General features: G+C 37.5%; 1 protein-coding gene across 2 annotated transcripts in view; it reads left to right on the forward strand.

The window, feature by feature from the left end:
• The first annotated feature begins 11,613 nt into the window (after positions 1–11,613).
• The window catches only part of LOC130336630 (integrin alpha-M-like), a 133,003-nt gene continuing 129,236 nt past the window's right edge, over positions 11,614–15,380 (forward strand). For both annotated transcript variants that reach the window (XM_056553925.1, XM_056553926.1), the window contains exons 1-2: positions 11,614–12,178; positions 14,651–14,753. In XM_056553925.1, coding sequence (XP_056409900.1) covers positions 12,142–12,178; positions 14,651–14,753 — 140 coding nt within the window. In that variant the 5' untranslated portion in view covers positions 11,614–12,141. The remainder of the gene's footprint in view (positions 12,179–14,650; positions 14,754–15,380) is intronic.

Here is a 15,380-nt window from a genome sequence, read left to right on the forward strand (position 1 = left end):
TATATACTGCAGGTCTCATATACATCTCTATATACTATAGGGTCTCATATACATCTCCTATATACTGCAGGTCTCATATACATCTCTATATACTAGCAGGGTCTCATATACATCCTCTATATACTGCAGGTCTCATATACATCTCTATATACTGCAGGTCTCATATACATCTCTATATACTGCAGGTCCTCATATACATCTCTATATACTGCAGGTCTCATATACATCTCTATATACTGCTGGTAAGGTCTCATATACATCTCTATATACCTTAGGTCTCATATACATCTCTATATACTGCAGGTCTCATATACATCTCTATATACTGCAGGTCTCATATACATCTCTATATACTATCAGGTCTCATATACATCTCTATATACTGCAGGTCTCATATACATCTCTATATACTGCAGGTCTCATATACATCTCTATATACTGCAGGTCTCATATACATCTCTATATACTGCAGGTCTCATATACATCTCTATATACTGCAGGTCTCATATACATCTCTATATACTGCAGGTCTCATATACATCTCTATATACTGCAGGTCATCATCTATACTCTATATACTGCAGGGTCTCATATACATCTCTAATATACTGCAGGTCTCATATACATCTCTATATACTGCAGGTCTCATATACATCTCTATATACTGCAGGTCTCATATACATCCTCTTATATACTGCAGGTCTCATATACATCTCTATATACTGCAGGTCTCATATACATCTCTATATACTGCAGGTCTCATATACATCTCTATATACTAAGGTCAACTAGGTCTCAATACATCTCTATATACTGCAGGTCTCATATAACATCTCTATATACTGCAGGTCTCATATACATCTCTATATACTGCAGGTCTCATATACATCTCTATATACTGCAGGTCTCATATACATCTCTATATACTGAAGGTCTCATATACATCTCTATATACTGCAGGTCTCATATACATCTCTATATACTGCAGGTCTCATATACATCTCTATATACTGCAGGTCTCATATACATCTCTATATACTAGCAGGTCTCATATACATCTCTATATACTGCAGGTCTTCATTATACATCTCTATATACTGCAGGTCTCATATACATCTCTATATACTATAGGTCTCATATACATCTCTATATACTGCAGGTCTCATATACATCTCTTTTATACTGAGGTCTCATATACATCTCTATATACTGCAGGTATCATATACATCTCTATATACTGCAGGTCTCATATACATCTCTATATACTGCAGGTATCATATACATCTCTATATACTGCAAGGTCTCATATACAATCTCTATATACTGCAGGTCTCATATACATCTCTATATACTGCAGGTCTCATATACATCTCTATATACTGCAGGTCTCATATACATCTCTATATACTGCAGGTCTCATATACATCTCTATATACTGCAGGTCTCATATACATCTCTATATACTGCAGGTATCATATACATCTCTATATACTGCAGGTCTCATATACATCTCTATATACTGCAGGTCTCATATACATCTCTATATACTATCAGGTCTCCATATACATCTCTATATACTGCAGGTCTCATATACATCTCTATATACTGCAGGTCTCATATACATCTCTATATACTGCAGGTCTCATATACATCTCTATATACTAAGGTCTCAAAATCTATATACTGCAGGTCTCATATACATCTCTATATACTGCAGGTCTCATATACTATCTCTATATACTGCAGGTCTCATATACATCTCTATATAACTGCAGGTCTCATATACATCTCTATATACTGCAGGTCTCATATACATCTCTATATACTCAGGTCTCATATACATCTCTATATACTGCAGGTCTCATATACATCTCTATATACTGCAGGGTCATATACATCTCTATTACTGCAGGTCATAACATCTCTATATACTGCAGGTCTCATATACATCTCTATATACTAGCAGGTCTCATATACATCTCTATATACTGCAGGTCTCATATACATCTCTATATACTGCAGGTCTCATATACATCTCTATATACTGCAGGTCTCATATACATCTCTATATACTGCAGGTCTCATATACATCTCTATATACTGCAGGTCTCATATACATCTCTATATACTGCAGGTCTCATATACTCTCTATATACTAGCAGGTCTCATATACATCTCTATATACTGCAGGTCTCATATACATCTCTATATACTGCAGGTCTCATATACATCTCTATATACTGCAGGTCTCATATACATCTCTATATACTGCAGGTCTCATATACATCTCTATATACTGCAGGTCTCATATACATCTCTAATATACTGCAGTCTCATATACATCTCTATATACTGCAGGTCTCATATACATCTCTATATACTAGAGGGTCTCAATATACATCTCTATATACTGCAGGTCTCATATACATCTCTATATACTGCAGGTCTCATATACTATCTCTATATATACTGCAGGTCTCATATACATCTCTATATACTGCAGGTCTCATATACCTCTCTATATACTGCTTGGTCTCATATACATCTCTATATACTGCAGGTCTATATACATCTCTATATACTGCAGGTCTCATATACATCTCTATATACTGCAGGTCTCATATACATCTCTATATACTGCAGGTCTCATATACATCTCTATATACTGCAGGTCTCATATACATCTCTATATACTATCAGGTCTCATATACATCTCTATATACTGCAGGTCTCATATACATCTCTATATACTGCAGGTCTCATTTACATCTCTATATACTGCAGGTCTCATATACATCTCTATATACTGCAGGTCTCATATACATCTCTATTATACTGCAGGTCTCATATACTATCTCTATATACTGCAGGGTCTCATATACATCTCTATATACTGCAGGTCTCATATAACATCTCTATATACTGCATGGTCTCATATACATCTCTATATACTGCAGGTCTCATTACATCTCTATATACTGCAGGTCTCATATTCATCTCTATATACTGCAGGTCTCATATACATCTCTATATACTGCAGGTCTCATATACATCTCTATATACTGCAGGTTCTCATATACATCTCTATATACTGCAGGTCTCATATACATCTCTATATACTGCAGGTCTCATATACATCTCTATATACTGCAGGTCTCATATACATCTCTATATACTGCAGGTCTCTATATACATCTCTATATACTGCAGGTCTCATATACATCTCTATATACTGCAGGTCTCATATACATCTCTATATACTGCAGGTCTCATATACATCTCTATATACTGCAGGTCTCATATACATCTCTATATACTGCAGGTCTCATATACATCTCTATATACTGCAGGTCTCTATATACATCTCTATATACTGCAGGTCTCATATACATCTCTATATACTGCAGGTCTCATATACATCTCTATATACTGCAGGTCTCATATACATCTCTATATACTGCAGGTCTCTATATACATCTCTATATACTGCAGGTCTCATATACATCTCTATATACTGCAGGTCTCATATACATCTCTATATACTGCAGGTCTCATATACATCTCTATATACTGCAGGTCTCTATATACATCTCTATATACTATAAGGTCTCATATACATCTCTATATACTGCAGGTCTCATATACATCTCTATATACTGCAGGTCTCATATACATCTCTATATACTGCAGGTCTCATATACATCTCTATATACTGCAGGTCTCATATACATCTTCTATATACTCTAGGTCTCATATACATCTCTATATACTGCAGGTCTCATATACATCTCTATATACTAGCAGGTCTCATATACATCTCTATATACTGCAGGTCTCATATACATCTCTATATACTGCAGGTCTCATATACATCCTCTATATACTATAGGTCTCATATACATCCTCTATATACTGCAGGTCTCATATACATCTCTATATACAGCAGGTCTCGATATACATCTCTATATACTGCAGGTCTCATATACATTCTCTATATACTGCAGGTCTCATATACATCTCTATATACTGCAGGTCTCATATACATCTCTATATACTGCAGGTCTCATATACATCTCTATATACTGCAGGTCTCATATACATCTCTATATACTGCAGGTCTCATATACATCTCTATATACTATAAGTCTCATATACATCTCTATATACTGCAGGTCTCATATACATCTCTATATACTGCAGGTCTCATATACATCTCTATATACTATAAGTCTCATATACATCTCTATTTACTGCAGGTCTCATATACATCTCTATATACTGCAGGTCTAATATACATCTCTATATACTTCAGGTCTCATATACATCTCTATATACTATAAGTCTCATATACATCTCTATATACTGCAGGTCTCATATACATCTCTATATACTGCAGGTCTCATATACATCTCTATATACTCTAGGTCTCATATACATCTCTATATACTGCAGGTCTCATATACATCTCTATATACTGCAGGTCTCCATATACATCTCTATATACTGCAGGTCTCGTATACCATCTCTATATACTGCAGGTCTCATATACATCTCTATATACTGCAGGTCTCATATACATCTCTATATACTGCAGGTCTCATATACATCTCTATATACTGCAGGTCTCATATACATCTCTATATACTGCAGGTCTCATATACATCTCTATATACTGCAGGTCTCATATACATCTCTATATACTGCAGGTCTCATATACATCTCTATATACTGCAGGTCTCATATACATCTCTATATACTGCAGGTCTCATATACATCTCTATATACTGCAGGTCTCATATACATCTCTATATACTGCAGGTCTCATATACATCCTCTATATACTGCAGGTCTCATATACATCTCTATATACTGCAGGTCTCATATACATCTCTATATACTGCAGGTCTCATATACATCTCTATATACTATAAGTCTCATATACATCTCTATATACTGCAGGTCTCATATACATCTCTATATACTGCAGGTCTCATATACATCTCTATATACTGCAGGTCTCATATACATCTCTATATACTGCAGGTCTCATATACATCTCTATATACTGCAGGTCTCATATACATCTCTATATACTGCAGGTCTCATATTCATCTCTATATACTGCAGGTCTCATATACATCTCTATATACTGCAGGTCTCATATACATCTCTATATACTGCAGGTCTCATATACATCTCTATATACTGCAGGTCTCATATACATCTCTATATACTGCAGGTCTCATATACATCTCTATATACTGCAGGTTCATACATCTCTATTACTGCAGGTCTCATATACATCTCTATATACTGCAGGGTCTTATATACATCTCCTATATACTGCAGGTCTCATATACATCTCTATATACTGCAGTCTCATATACATCTCTATATACTGCAGGTCTCATATACATCTCTATATACTGCAGGTCTCATATACATCTCTATATACTGCAGGTCTCATATACATCTCTATATACTGCAGGTCTCATATACATCTCTATATACTGCAGGTCTCATATACATCTCTATATACTGCAGCTACTCTCTATATACTCAGCAATACTGCTCTATATACTGCAGGTCTCATATACATCTCTATATACTGCAGATCTCATATACATCTCTATATACTGCAGGTCTCTATATACATCTCTATATTCTGCAGGTCTCTATATACATCTCTATATACTAGCAGGTCTCATATACATCTCTATATACTGCAGGTCCTTCATATACATCTCTATATACTGCAGGTCTCATATACATCTCTATATACTGCAGGTCTCATATACATCTCTATATACTGCAGGGTCTCCCGTATACATCTCTATATACTGCAGGTCTATAGGTTTTATATACATCTCTATATACTGCAGGTCTCATATACATCTCTATATACTGCAGGTCTCATATACATCTCTATATACTGCAGGTATCATATTACATCTCTATATTACTGCAGGTCTCATATACATCTCTATATACTGCAGGTCTCATATACATCTCTATATACTATAGGTCTCATATACATTCTCCTATATACTGCAGGTCTCATATACATCTCTATATAACTGCAGGTCTCATATACACTCTATATACTGCAGGTCTCATATACATCTCTATATACTGCAGGTCTCATATACATCTCTATATACTGCAGGTCTCATATACATCTCTATATACTGCAGGTCTCATATACATCTCTATATACTGCAGGTCTCATATACATCTCTATATACTGCAGGTCTCATATACATCTCTATATACTGCAGGTCTCATATACATCTCTATATACTGCAGGTCTCATATACATCTCTATATACTGCAGGTCTCATATACATCCTCTATATACTGCAGGTCTCATATACATCTCTATATACTGCAGGTCTCATATACATCTCTATATACTGCAGGTCTCGTATACATCTCTATATACTGCAGGTCTCATATACATCTCTATATACTATAGGTCTCATATACATCTCTATATACTGCAGGTCTCATATACATCTCTATATACTGCAGGGTCTCATATACATCTCTATATACTGCAGGTCTCATATACATCCTCTATATACTGCAGGTCTCATATACATCTCTATATACTGCAGGTCTCATATACATCTCTATATACTGCAGGTCTCATATATAACTCTATATAACTGCAGGTCTCATATACATCTCTATATACTGCAGGTCTCATATACATCTCTATATACTATTGGTCTCATATACATCTCTATATACTATAGGTCTCATATACATCTCTATATACCTGCAGGTCTCATATACATCTCTATATACTGCAGGTCATCATATACATCTCTATATACTGCAGGTCTCATATACATCTCTATATACTGCAGGTCTCATATACATCTCTATATACTGCAGGTCTCATTATACATCTCTATATACTGCAGGTCTCATATATATCTCTATATACTGCAGGTCTCATATACATCTCTATATACTGCAGGTCTCATATACATCTCTATATACTGCAGGTCTCATATATATCTCTATATACTGCAGGTCTCATATACATCTCTATATACTGCAGGTCTCATATAAATCTCTATATACTATTGGTCTCATATACATCTCTATATACTGCAGGTCTCATATACATCTCTATATACTGCAGATCTCATATACATTCTCTATATACTGCAGGTCTTATATACATCTCTATATTCTGCAGGTCTTATATACATCTCTATATACTATAGGTCTCATATACATCTCTATATACTGCAGGTCTCATATACATCTCTATATACTGCAGGTCTCATATACATCTCTATATACTGCAGGTCTCATATTCATCTCTATATACTGCAGGTCTCATATAACATCTCTATATACTGCAGGTCTCATATACATCTCTATATACTGCAGGTCTTATATACATCTCTATATACTGCAGGTCTTATATACATCTCTATATACTGCAGGTCTCATATACATCTCTATATACTGCAGGTCTCATATACATCTCTATATACTGCAGGTCTCATATACATCTCTATATACTGCAGGTCTCATATACATCTCTATATACTGCAGGTCTCATACATCTCTATATACTGCAGGTCTCATATACATCTCTATATACTGCAGTCTCATATACATCTCTATATACTGCAGATCTCATATACATCTCTATATACTGCAGGTCTTATATACATCTCTATATACTGCAGGTCTTATATACATCTCTATATACTGCAGGTCTCATATACATCTCTATATACTGCAGGTCTCATATACATCTCTATATACTGCAGGTCTCATATACATCTCTATATACTGCAGGTCTCATATACATCTCTATATACTGCAGGTCTCATATACATCTCTATATACTGCAGGTCTCATATACATCTCTATATACTGCAGATCTCATATACATCTCTATATACTGCAGGTCTTATATACATCTCTATATTCTGCAGGTCTCTATATACATCTCTATATACTATAGGTCTCATATACATCTCTATATACTGCAGGTCTCATATACATCTCTATATACTGCAGGTCTCATATACATCTCTATATACTGCAGGTCTAATATACATCTCTATATACTATAGGTCTCATATACATCTCTATATACTGCAGGTCTCATATACATCTCTATATACTGCAGGGTCTCATATACATCTCTATATACTCATTGGTCTCATATACATCTCTATATACTGCAGGTCTCATATACATCTCTATATACTGCAGGTCTCGTATACATCTCTATATACTGCAGGTCTCATATACATCTCTATATACTGCAGGTATCATATACATCTCTATATACTGCAGGTCTCATATACATCTCTATATACTGCAGGTCTCATATACATCTCTATATACTGCAGGTCTCATATACATCTCTATATACTGCAGGTCTCATATACATCTCTATATACTATAAGTCTCATATACATCTCTATATACTGCAGGTCTCATATACATCTCTATATACTATAAGTCTCATATACATCTCTATATACTGCAGGTCTCATATACATCTCTATATACTGCAGGTCTAATATACATCTCTATATACTATAGGTCTCATATACATCTCTATATACTGCAGGTCTCATATACATCTCTATATACTGCAGGTCTCATATACATATCTATATACTGCAGGTCTCGTATACATCTCTATATACTGCAGGTCTCATATACATCTCTATATACTGCAGGTCTCATATACATCTCTATATACTGCAGGTCTCATATACATCTCTATATACTGCAGGTCTCATATACATCTCTATATACTGCAGGTCTCATATACATCTCTATATACTGCAGGTCTCATACTACATCTCTATATACTGCAGGTCTCATATACATCTCTATATACTGCAGGTCTAATATACATCTCTATATACTATAGGTCTCATATACATCTCTATATACTCCAGGTCTCATATACATCTCTATATACTGCAGGTCTCATATACATCTCTATATACTGCAGGTCTCATATACATCTCTATATACTGCAGGTCTCATATACATCTCTATATACTGCAGGTCTCATATACATCTCTATATACTATAAGTCTCATATACATCTCTATATACTGCAGGTCTCATATACATCTCTATATACTGCAGGTCTCATATACATCTCTATATACTGCAGGTCTCATATACATCTCTATATACTGCAGGTCTCATATACATCTCTATATACTGCAGGTCTCATATACATCTCTATATACTATAGGTCTCATATTCATCTCTATATACTGCAGGTCTCATATAAATCTCTATATACTATTGGTCTCATATACATCTCTATATACTGCAGGTCTCATATACATCTCTATATACTGCAGGTCTCATATTCATCTCTATATACTGCAGGTCTCATATACATCTCTATATACTGCAGGTCTCATATACATCTCTATATACTGCAGGTCTTATATACATCTCTATATACTGCAGGTCTTATATACATCTCTATATACTGCAGGTCTCATATACATCTCTATATACTGCAGATCTCATATACATCTCTATATACTCCAGGTCTCATATACATCTCTATATACTGCAGGTCTTATATACATCTCTATATACTGCAGGTCTCATATTCATCTCTATATACTGCAGGTCTCATATACATCTCTATATACTGCAGGTCTCATATACATCTCTATATACTGCAGGTCTTATATACATCTCTATATACTGCAGGTCTCATATAAATCTCTATATACTGCAGGTCTTATATACATCTCTATATACTGCAGGTCTCATATACATCTCTATATACTGCAGATCTCATATACATCTCTATATACTGCAGGTCTTATATACATCTCTATATTCTGCAGGTCTTATATACATCTCTATATACTGCAGGTCTCATATACATCTCTATATACTGCAGGTCTCATATACATCTCTATATACTGCAGGTCTCATATACATCTCTATATACTGCAGGTCTCATATACATCTCTATATACTGCAGGTCTCGTATACATCTCTATATACTGCAGGTCTATAGGTTTTATATACATCTCTATATACTGCAGGTCTCATATACATCTCTATATACTGCAGGTCTCATATACATCTCTATATACTGCAGGTCTAATATACATCTCTATATACTATAGGTCTCATATACATCTCTATATACTGCAGGTCTCATATGCATCTCTATATACTGCAGGTCTCATATACATCTCTATATACTGCAGGTCTAATATACATCTCTATATACTATAGGTCTCATATACATCTCTATATACTATTGGTCTCATATACATCTCTACATACTGCAGGTCTCATATACATCTCTATATACTGCAGGTCTCATATACATCTCTATATACTGCAGGTCTCATATACATCTCTATATACTGCAGGTCTCATATACATCTCTATATACTATAGGTCTCATATACATCTCTATATACTGCAGGTCTCATATAAATCTCTATATACTGCAGGTCTCATATACATCTCTATATACTGCAGGTCTCATATACATCTCTATATACTGCAGGTCTCATATACATCTCTATATACTATAGGTCTCATATACATCTCTATATACTATAGGTCTCATATACATCTCTATATACTGCAGGTCTAATATACATCTCTATATACTATAGGTCTCATATACATCTCTATATACTGTAGGTCTAATATACATCTCTATATACTATAGGTCTCATATACATCTCTATATACTGCAGGTCTCATATACATCTCTATATACTATAGGTCTCATATACATCTCTATATACTGTAGGTCTAATATACATCTCTATATACTGCAGGTCTCATATACATCTCTATATACTATAGGTCTCATATACATCTCTATATACTATAGGTCTCATATACATCTCTATATACTATAGGTCTCATATACATCTCTATATACTATAGGTCTCATATACATCTCTATATACTATAGGTCTCATATACATCTCTATATACTGCAGGTCTCATATACATCTCTATATACTGTAGGTCTAATATACATCTCTATATACTGCAGGTCTCATATACATCTCTATATACCTCTCCCACGCACACAGTAAGTAGATCTCTTTATAGTGTAATATTCTAGGGTGCAATGGAAACTACTGAGCAGTGAGCCATATACGATTTACGCCTCCTGCTCAGTTAATACTCAGCACTGAGCTCTGGAACTGGACACAAATTTTGGTTTCACCCAAAATGTGGTTTTGCTGCTTTAGTGTATTTAGATCTTTTTCAAAACTTTTTTTGACAAATGTGTTAATGGCTCAATATCTCCGGCGCTGACCCAACTTCTCCTTCTCCAGGATCTTCTGATGATTTCTTCTTCTGGCCCCATCCTGACCTCTGACCTCCTGTTCTTACTTCATCACCGCGCAGAGTTTGTCACAGTTTTGGTGGTTTTTGTTTCTCCGTCCTCCCTGGGATTGAGCTCAGTGATGACTTCTGGCCTCCATGGTGTAATATTCTCCTCTCCTACGTAGGTAGATCCTGTTTCCTTCGTGATGTTACTTTATTTGTTTTATTGCGTTTCTACTTCTGCTTTTACTTTTCTTGGCTTCGACTGGAAGGAAGTGTCCGGCCATCCTGTGCTTCAGTCTGTGAGGGTTGTGGGTCATCTATGAGGACATCGTCAGTTGCCTCTATTCCTAGGTGTTGGCACGGCTGTGCTGGTCCCCGAAGGTGTTGGCTCTGCTTTGCTGGTCCCTGTAGGTGTTGGCTCGCCTGTGTTGGTCCCTGAAGGTGTTGGCTCTGCTGTGTTGGTCCCTGTAGGTGTTGGCTCGCCTGTGTTGGTCCCTGAAGGTGTTAGCTCTTCTGTGCTGCTCCCTGAAGGTGTTGGCTCAGCTGTGTTGGTCCCTGAAGGTGTTGGCTCAGCTGTGTTGGTCCCTGAAGGTGTTGGCTCAGCTGTGTTGGTCCCTGAAGGTGTTGGCTCTGCTGTGCTGGTCCCTGAAGGTGTTGGCACGGCTGTGCTGGTCCCTGAAGGTGTTGGCACGGCTGTGCTGGTCCCTGAAGGTGTTGGCTCACCTGTGCTGATCCCTGAAGGTGTTGGCTCTGCTGTGCTTGTCCCTGAAGGTGTTGGCTCAGCTGTGCTGGTCCCTGAAGATGATGTCTCGGCTGCGCTGGTTCCTCCTCGATCTGGGTGAGTGATAGATAAGTATTATTTTATATTATATCCATGGGGCAGGTGACATCTTGCTGGATTGATGATATTGTTCGGTGGAGGCTGCGGAGGAGATTGAGGAGTCATGTGACACTGAAGGACCATGTTACTGTCTGCAGATCGATCACACTCACTGATGTGATAGAAAATCATACTGTTGTGCTTGTGGGTTCCTCTCCGATCATGATGTATACTCACACCCCGGGGGGCACCTCTCCGCCACATGAAGAGATCTACATAAAGATGTCGCCCCAGGCTCCGTGAGATAAAGTTTTTATCAATATTTTTTTTTTATGCTGTTTTGACCTTTTGTTCACGTTTTTTCTGGGATGAGATGTGACCACAAATCAGCAATTTTGGGGCTTGGAATGTTTTTTGCGTTTAGACCGCTGACCACACTGGATCAGATGTGATCATTTAATAGTTTGGACAATTATATTGGTCTAACATTTCTTTTATTTAGGAAATAGTAAAAGGGGGGATATTAATATTTAATGTGGACGTGCGTCAGGTCTCTTTTCTAGATTTGTGGCACGTTCATCGTAGTCTGTAGCATTTATTTTCTGTTTGGCTTTGATTTCGGCCTCCACCCATCTGACCAAGGTGTTTATAATGAGAAAAAGACCTCATAAGGGTTAATACTCCGTCTCCTCTGGCTGGGGCTCATGGGAGGGTGAGCTTGGTTGTGGTGCTGTGTGTCGGCCATTGTTGTCTTTGAGATAGCGTGGTCCAGAGCTGGGGGCTTAGTCTGGTAGTGGTGGTGCTGCTGAACTTCTTAGTAGCCCCCCTATGGGTGCCAGTGCTTGTTGTCTTAGGTTAGGGATTCGCATGGATGAGGTGGACATTGAGTGGCTGGTGGGCTTATACAAGATCATCAGAATTGTAATGTCTGTTTTTGTGTTTTTGCATTTTTCCATTTAATGCCCTGTTCAGACCTTGTTTTTATGTATGAACATTTTCTGTGCTATTCTCCCTGACAAGGGAATAATTAATGCCATTAGCCAATGGGAACTCGGGTGGGGCTATGTAAACCCAAGCTCTGCTAAACTCTGTGCGGGTTATTAAGCACCTTTCTATGTCTGTTTGTCTGAATTTTTACCATGGTTTATTCCTGTTTATGATATTTATATTAGTCTGCTTGGTTTTATGTACATCTGTTGGCTTTTAAGTACCTCATCATATCTTAGTCTGTGTTCACACTGTGAGTCTTGCTTGTACCCGTGCTCTGTATTTAGTATTCCTGTTTAGAGTCCGGACCCGTATATTCCTCCATGTTATGGAGTTTGATTTTGTAATATTCCTGTTTGTTATCATGATCCGTTCTCAGTCTAGTGTTCCGTGTATTATATTTCTGTTTCCTTCTAGGCCAGTATCCTGATCACACGGTGGAGTGTGCCCGCTGGCTAGGAGTCTATTTGGCTTAGTATTGATGTCCCTCTATGTTTGGAGTGGGGATTCTGTTGGTTCTTTGTTCAATGTTCAGTGTGAACAGTGTTCTATGTTTCCTGACCTGTTTAGTGTTTTACATTTAGTTCATCTGTTCATCCCCTGCATCTCCGGGTTTCTGCTGTATACTCCTTCCATAACTAGTCTTGTTCATTTATTCATATTTGCCATTTATTTTTATTCCGATTTCTGTACTATATGTTAGTACGCGATATCATGGCTTGTTTGCATATTTATATCTGTTCTGGTTTAAAGGGGTACTCCCGTGGAAAACTTTTTTTTTTTTTTTTAAATGAACTGGTGCCAGAAAGTTAAACAGATTCGTAAATTTCTTCTATTAAAAAATCTTAATCCTTCCTGTACTTATTAGCAGCTGTATACTACAGAGGAAAAGCTTTTCTTTTTGGATTTCTCTTCTGTCACGACCACAGTGCTCTCTGCTGACCTCTGCTGTGGATTTTAGGAACTGTCCAGAACAGAAGAAAATCCCCATAGCAAACATATGCTGCTCTGGACAGTTCCTAAAATTTACAGCAGAGATCAGCAGAGAGCACTGTGACCGTGACAGAAGAGAAATCCCCAAATAAAAGTATTTCCTCTGTAGTATACAGCTGCTAATAAGAACTGGAAGGATTTTTTAATAGAAGAAATTTACAAATCTGTTTAACTTTCTGGCACCAGTTGATTTAAAAAAAAAGTTTTCCACGGGAGTACCCCTTTAAGTATTCCGGTTACGTTTCTGATCCCGACTATGTATAGTATTATTTGTGTACCTTTACGCCCATTGCACTTTAGCGCAGGGAGGGACCAGCTCCAAGTTGTCAATCCATCATTTAGGGCGGATGGGCAAGTAGTCTACCCCCGGTCATGACAAGAATGTCTCCTGACCACCTCCATGTTGGACCTTTTCCCTAGAAGCTGTATAATGTATAACATGTGGATCTGCGGCCTATTGTCTATATTTGTGGTGCATGTTCTTTATTAACCCCTTACTTCTTGTCACAGTCCTGTCCTTGGCCAGCGCCTCTTTTCTGGACACGAAGCAGCCAATTATCTTCCGGGATAGTGACCGCAGTTTCGGACATCAGGTCGCACAGCTTGGACAAAGGTGAGAGAATCATCTGCCGCCTCCAAAAATGATTGAGGAGATGAATGTTCCCTCTAAACCTTCACAGCTGTGGAGCAGAGGTCAGTGAGATGGAGAAAGTTCTGTCCATGGTGGGCGACCAGAGAACCTACAATACACTAGAGTATACTGCCAAACTACATCGGCCTCCATGCTACGTTACCCGTCTTATTCATCCCATACCATCAGAGGTCCATCTGTCACCTAACAATAGGAAGGGTTAATAGTGGGCACTATCCGGTATGTCCGTTGTCTGGTATGTTCATTGTCCATTGTCCACAATGTCTGTTGTCCGGTATGTATGTTGTCCGGTATGTCTGTTGTCCGGTATGTCTGTTGTCTGCCATGTCTGTTGTCCGCCATGTCTGTTGTCTGCCATGTCTGTTGTCCGCCATGTCTGTTGTCCGGTATGTCTGTTGTCCGCCATGTCTGTTGTCCGCCATGTCTGTTGTCCGCCATGTCTGTTGTCCGCCATGTCTGTTGTCCGCCATGTCTGTTGTCCGCCATGTCTGTTGTCCGCCATGTCTGTTGTCCGCCATGTCTGTTGTCCGCCATGTCTGTTGTCCGCCATGTCTGTTGTCCGCCATGTCTGTTGTCCGCCATGTCTGT

This window comes from Hyla sarda, unplaced genomic scaffold, assembly GCF_029499605.1.
Source record: "Hyla sarda isolate aHylSar1 unplaced genomic scaffold, aHylSar1.hap1 scaffold_486, whole genome shotgun sequence".
NCBI lineage: Eukaryota > Metazoa > Chordata > Amphibia > Anura > Hylidae > Hyla > Hyla sarda.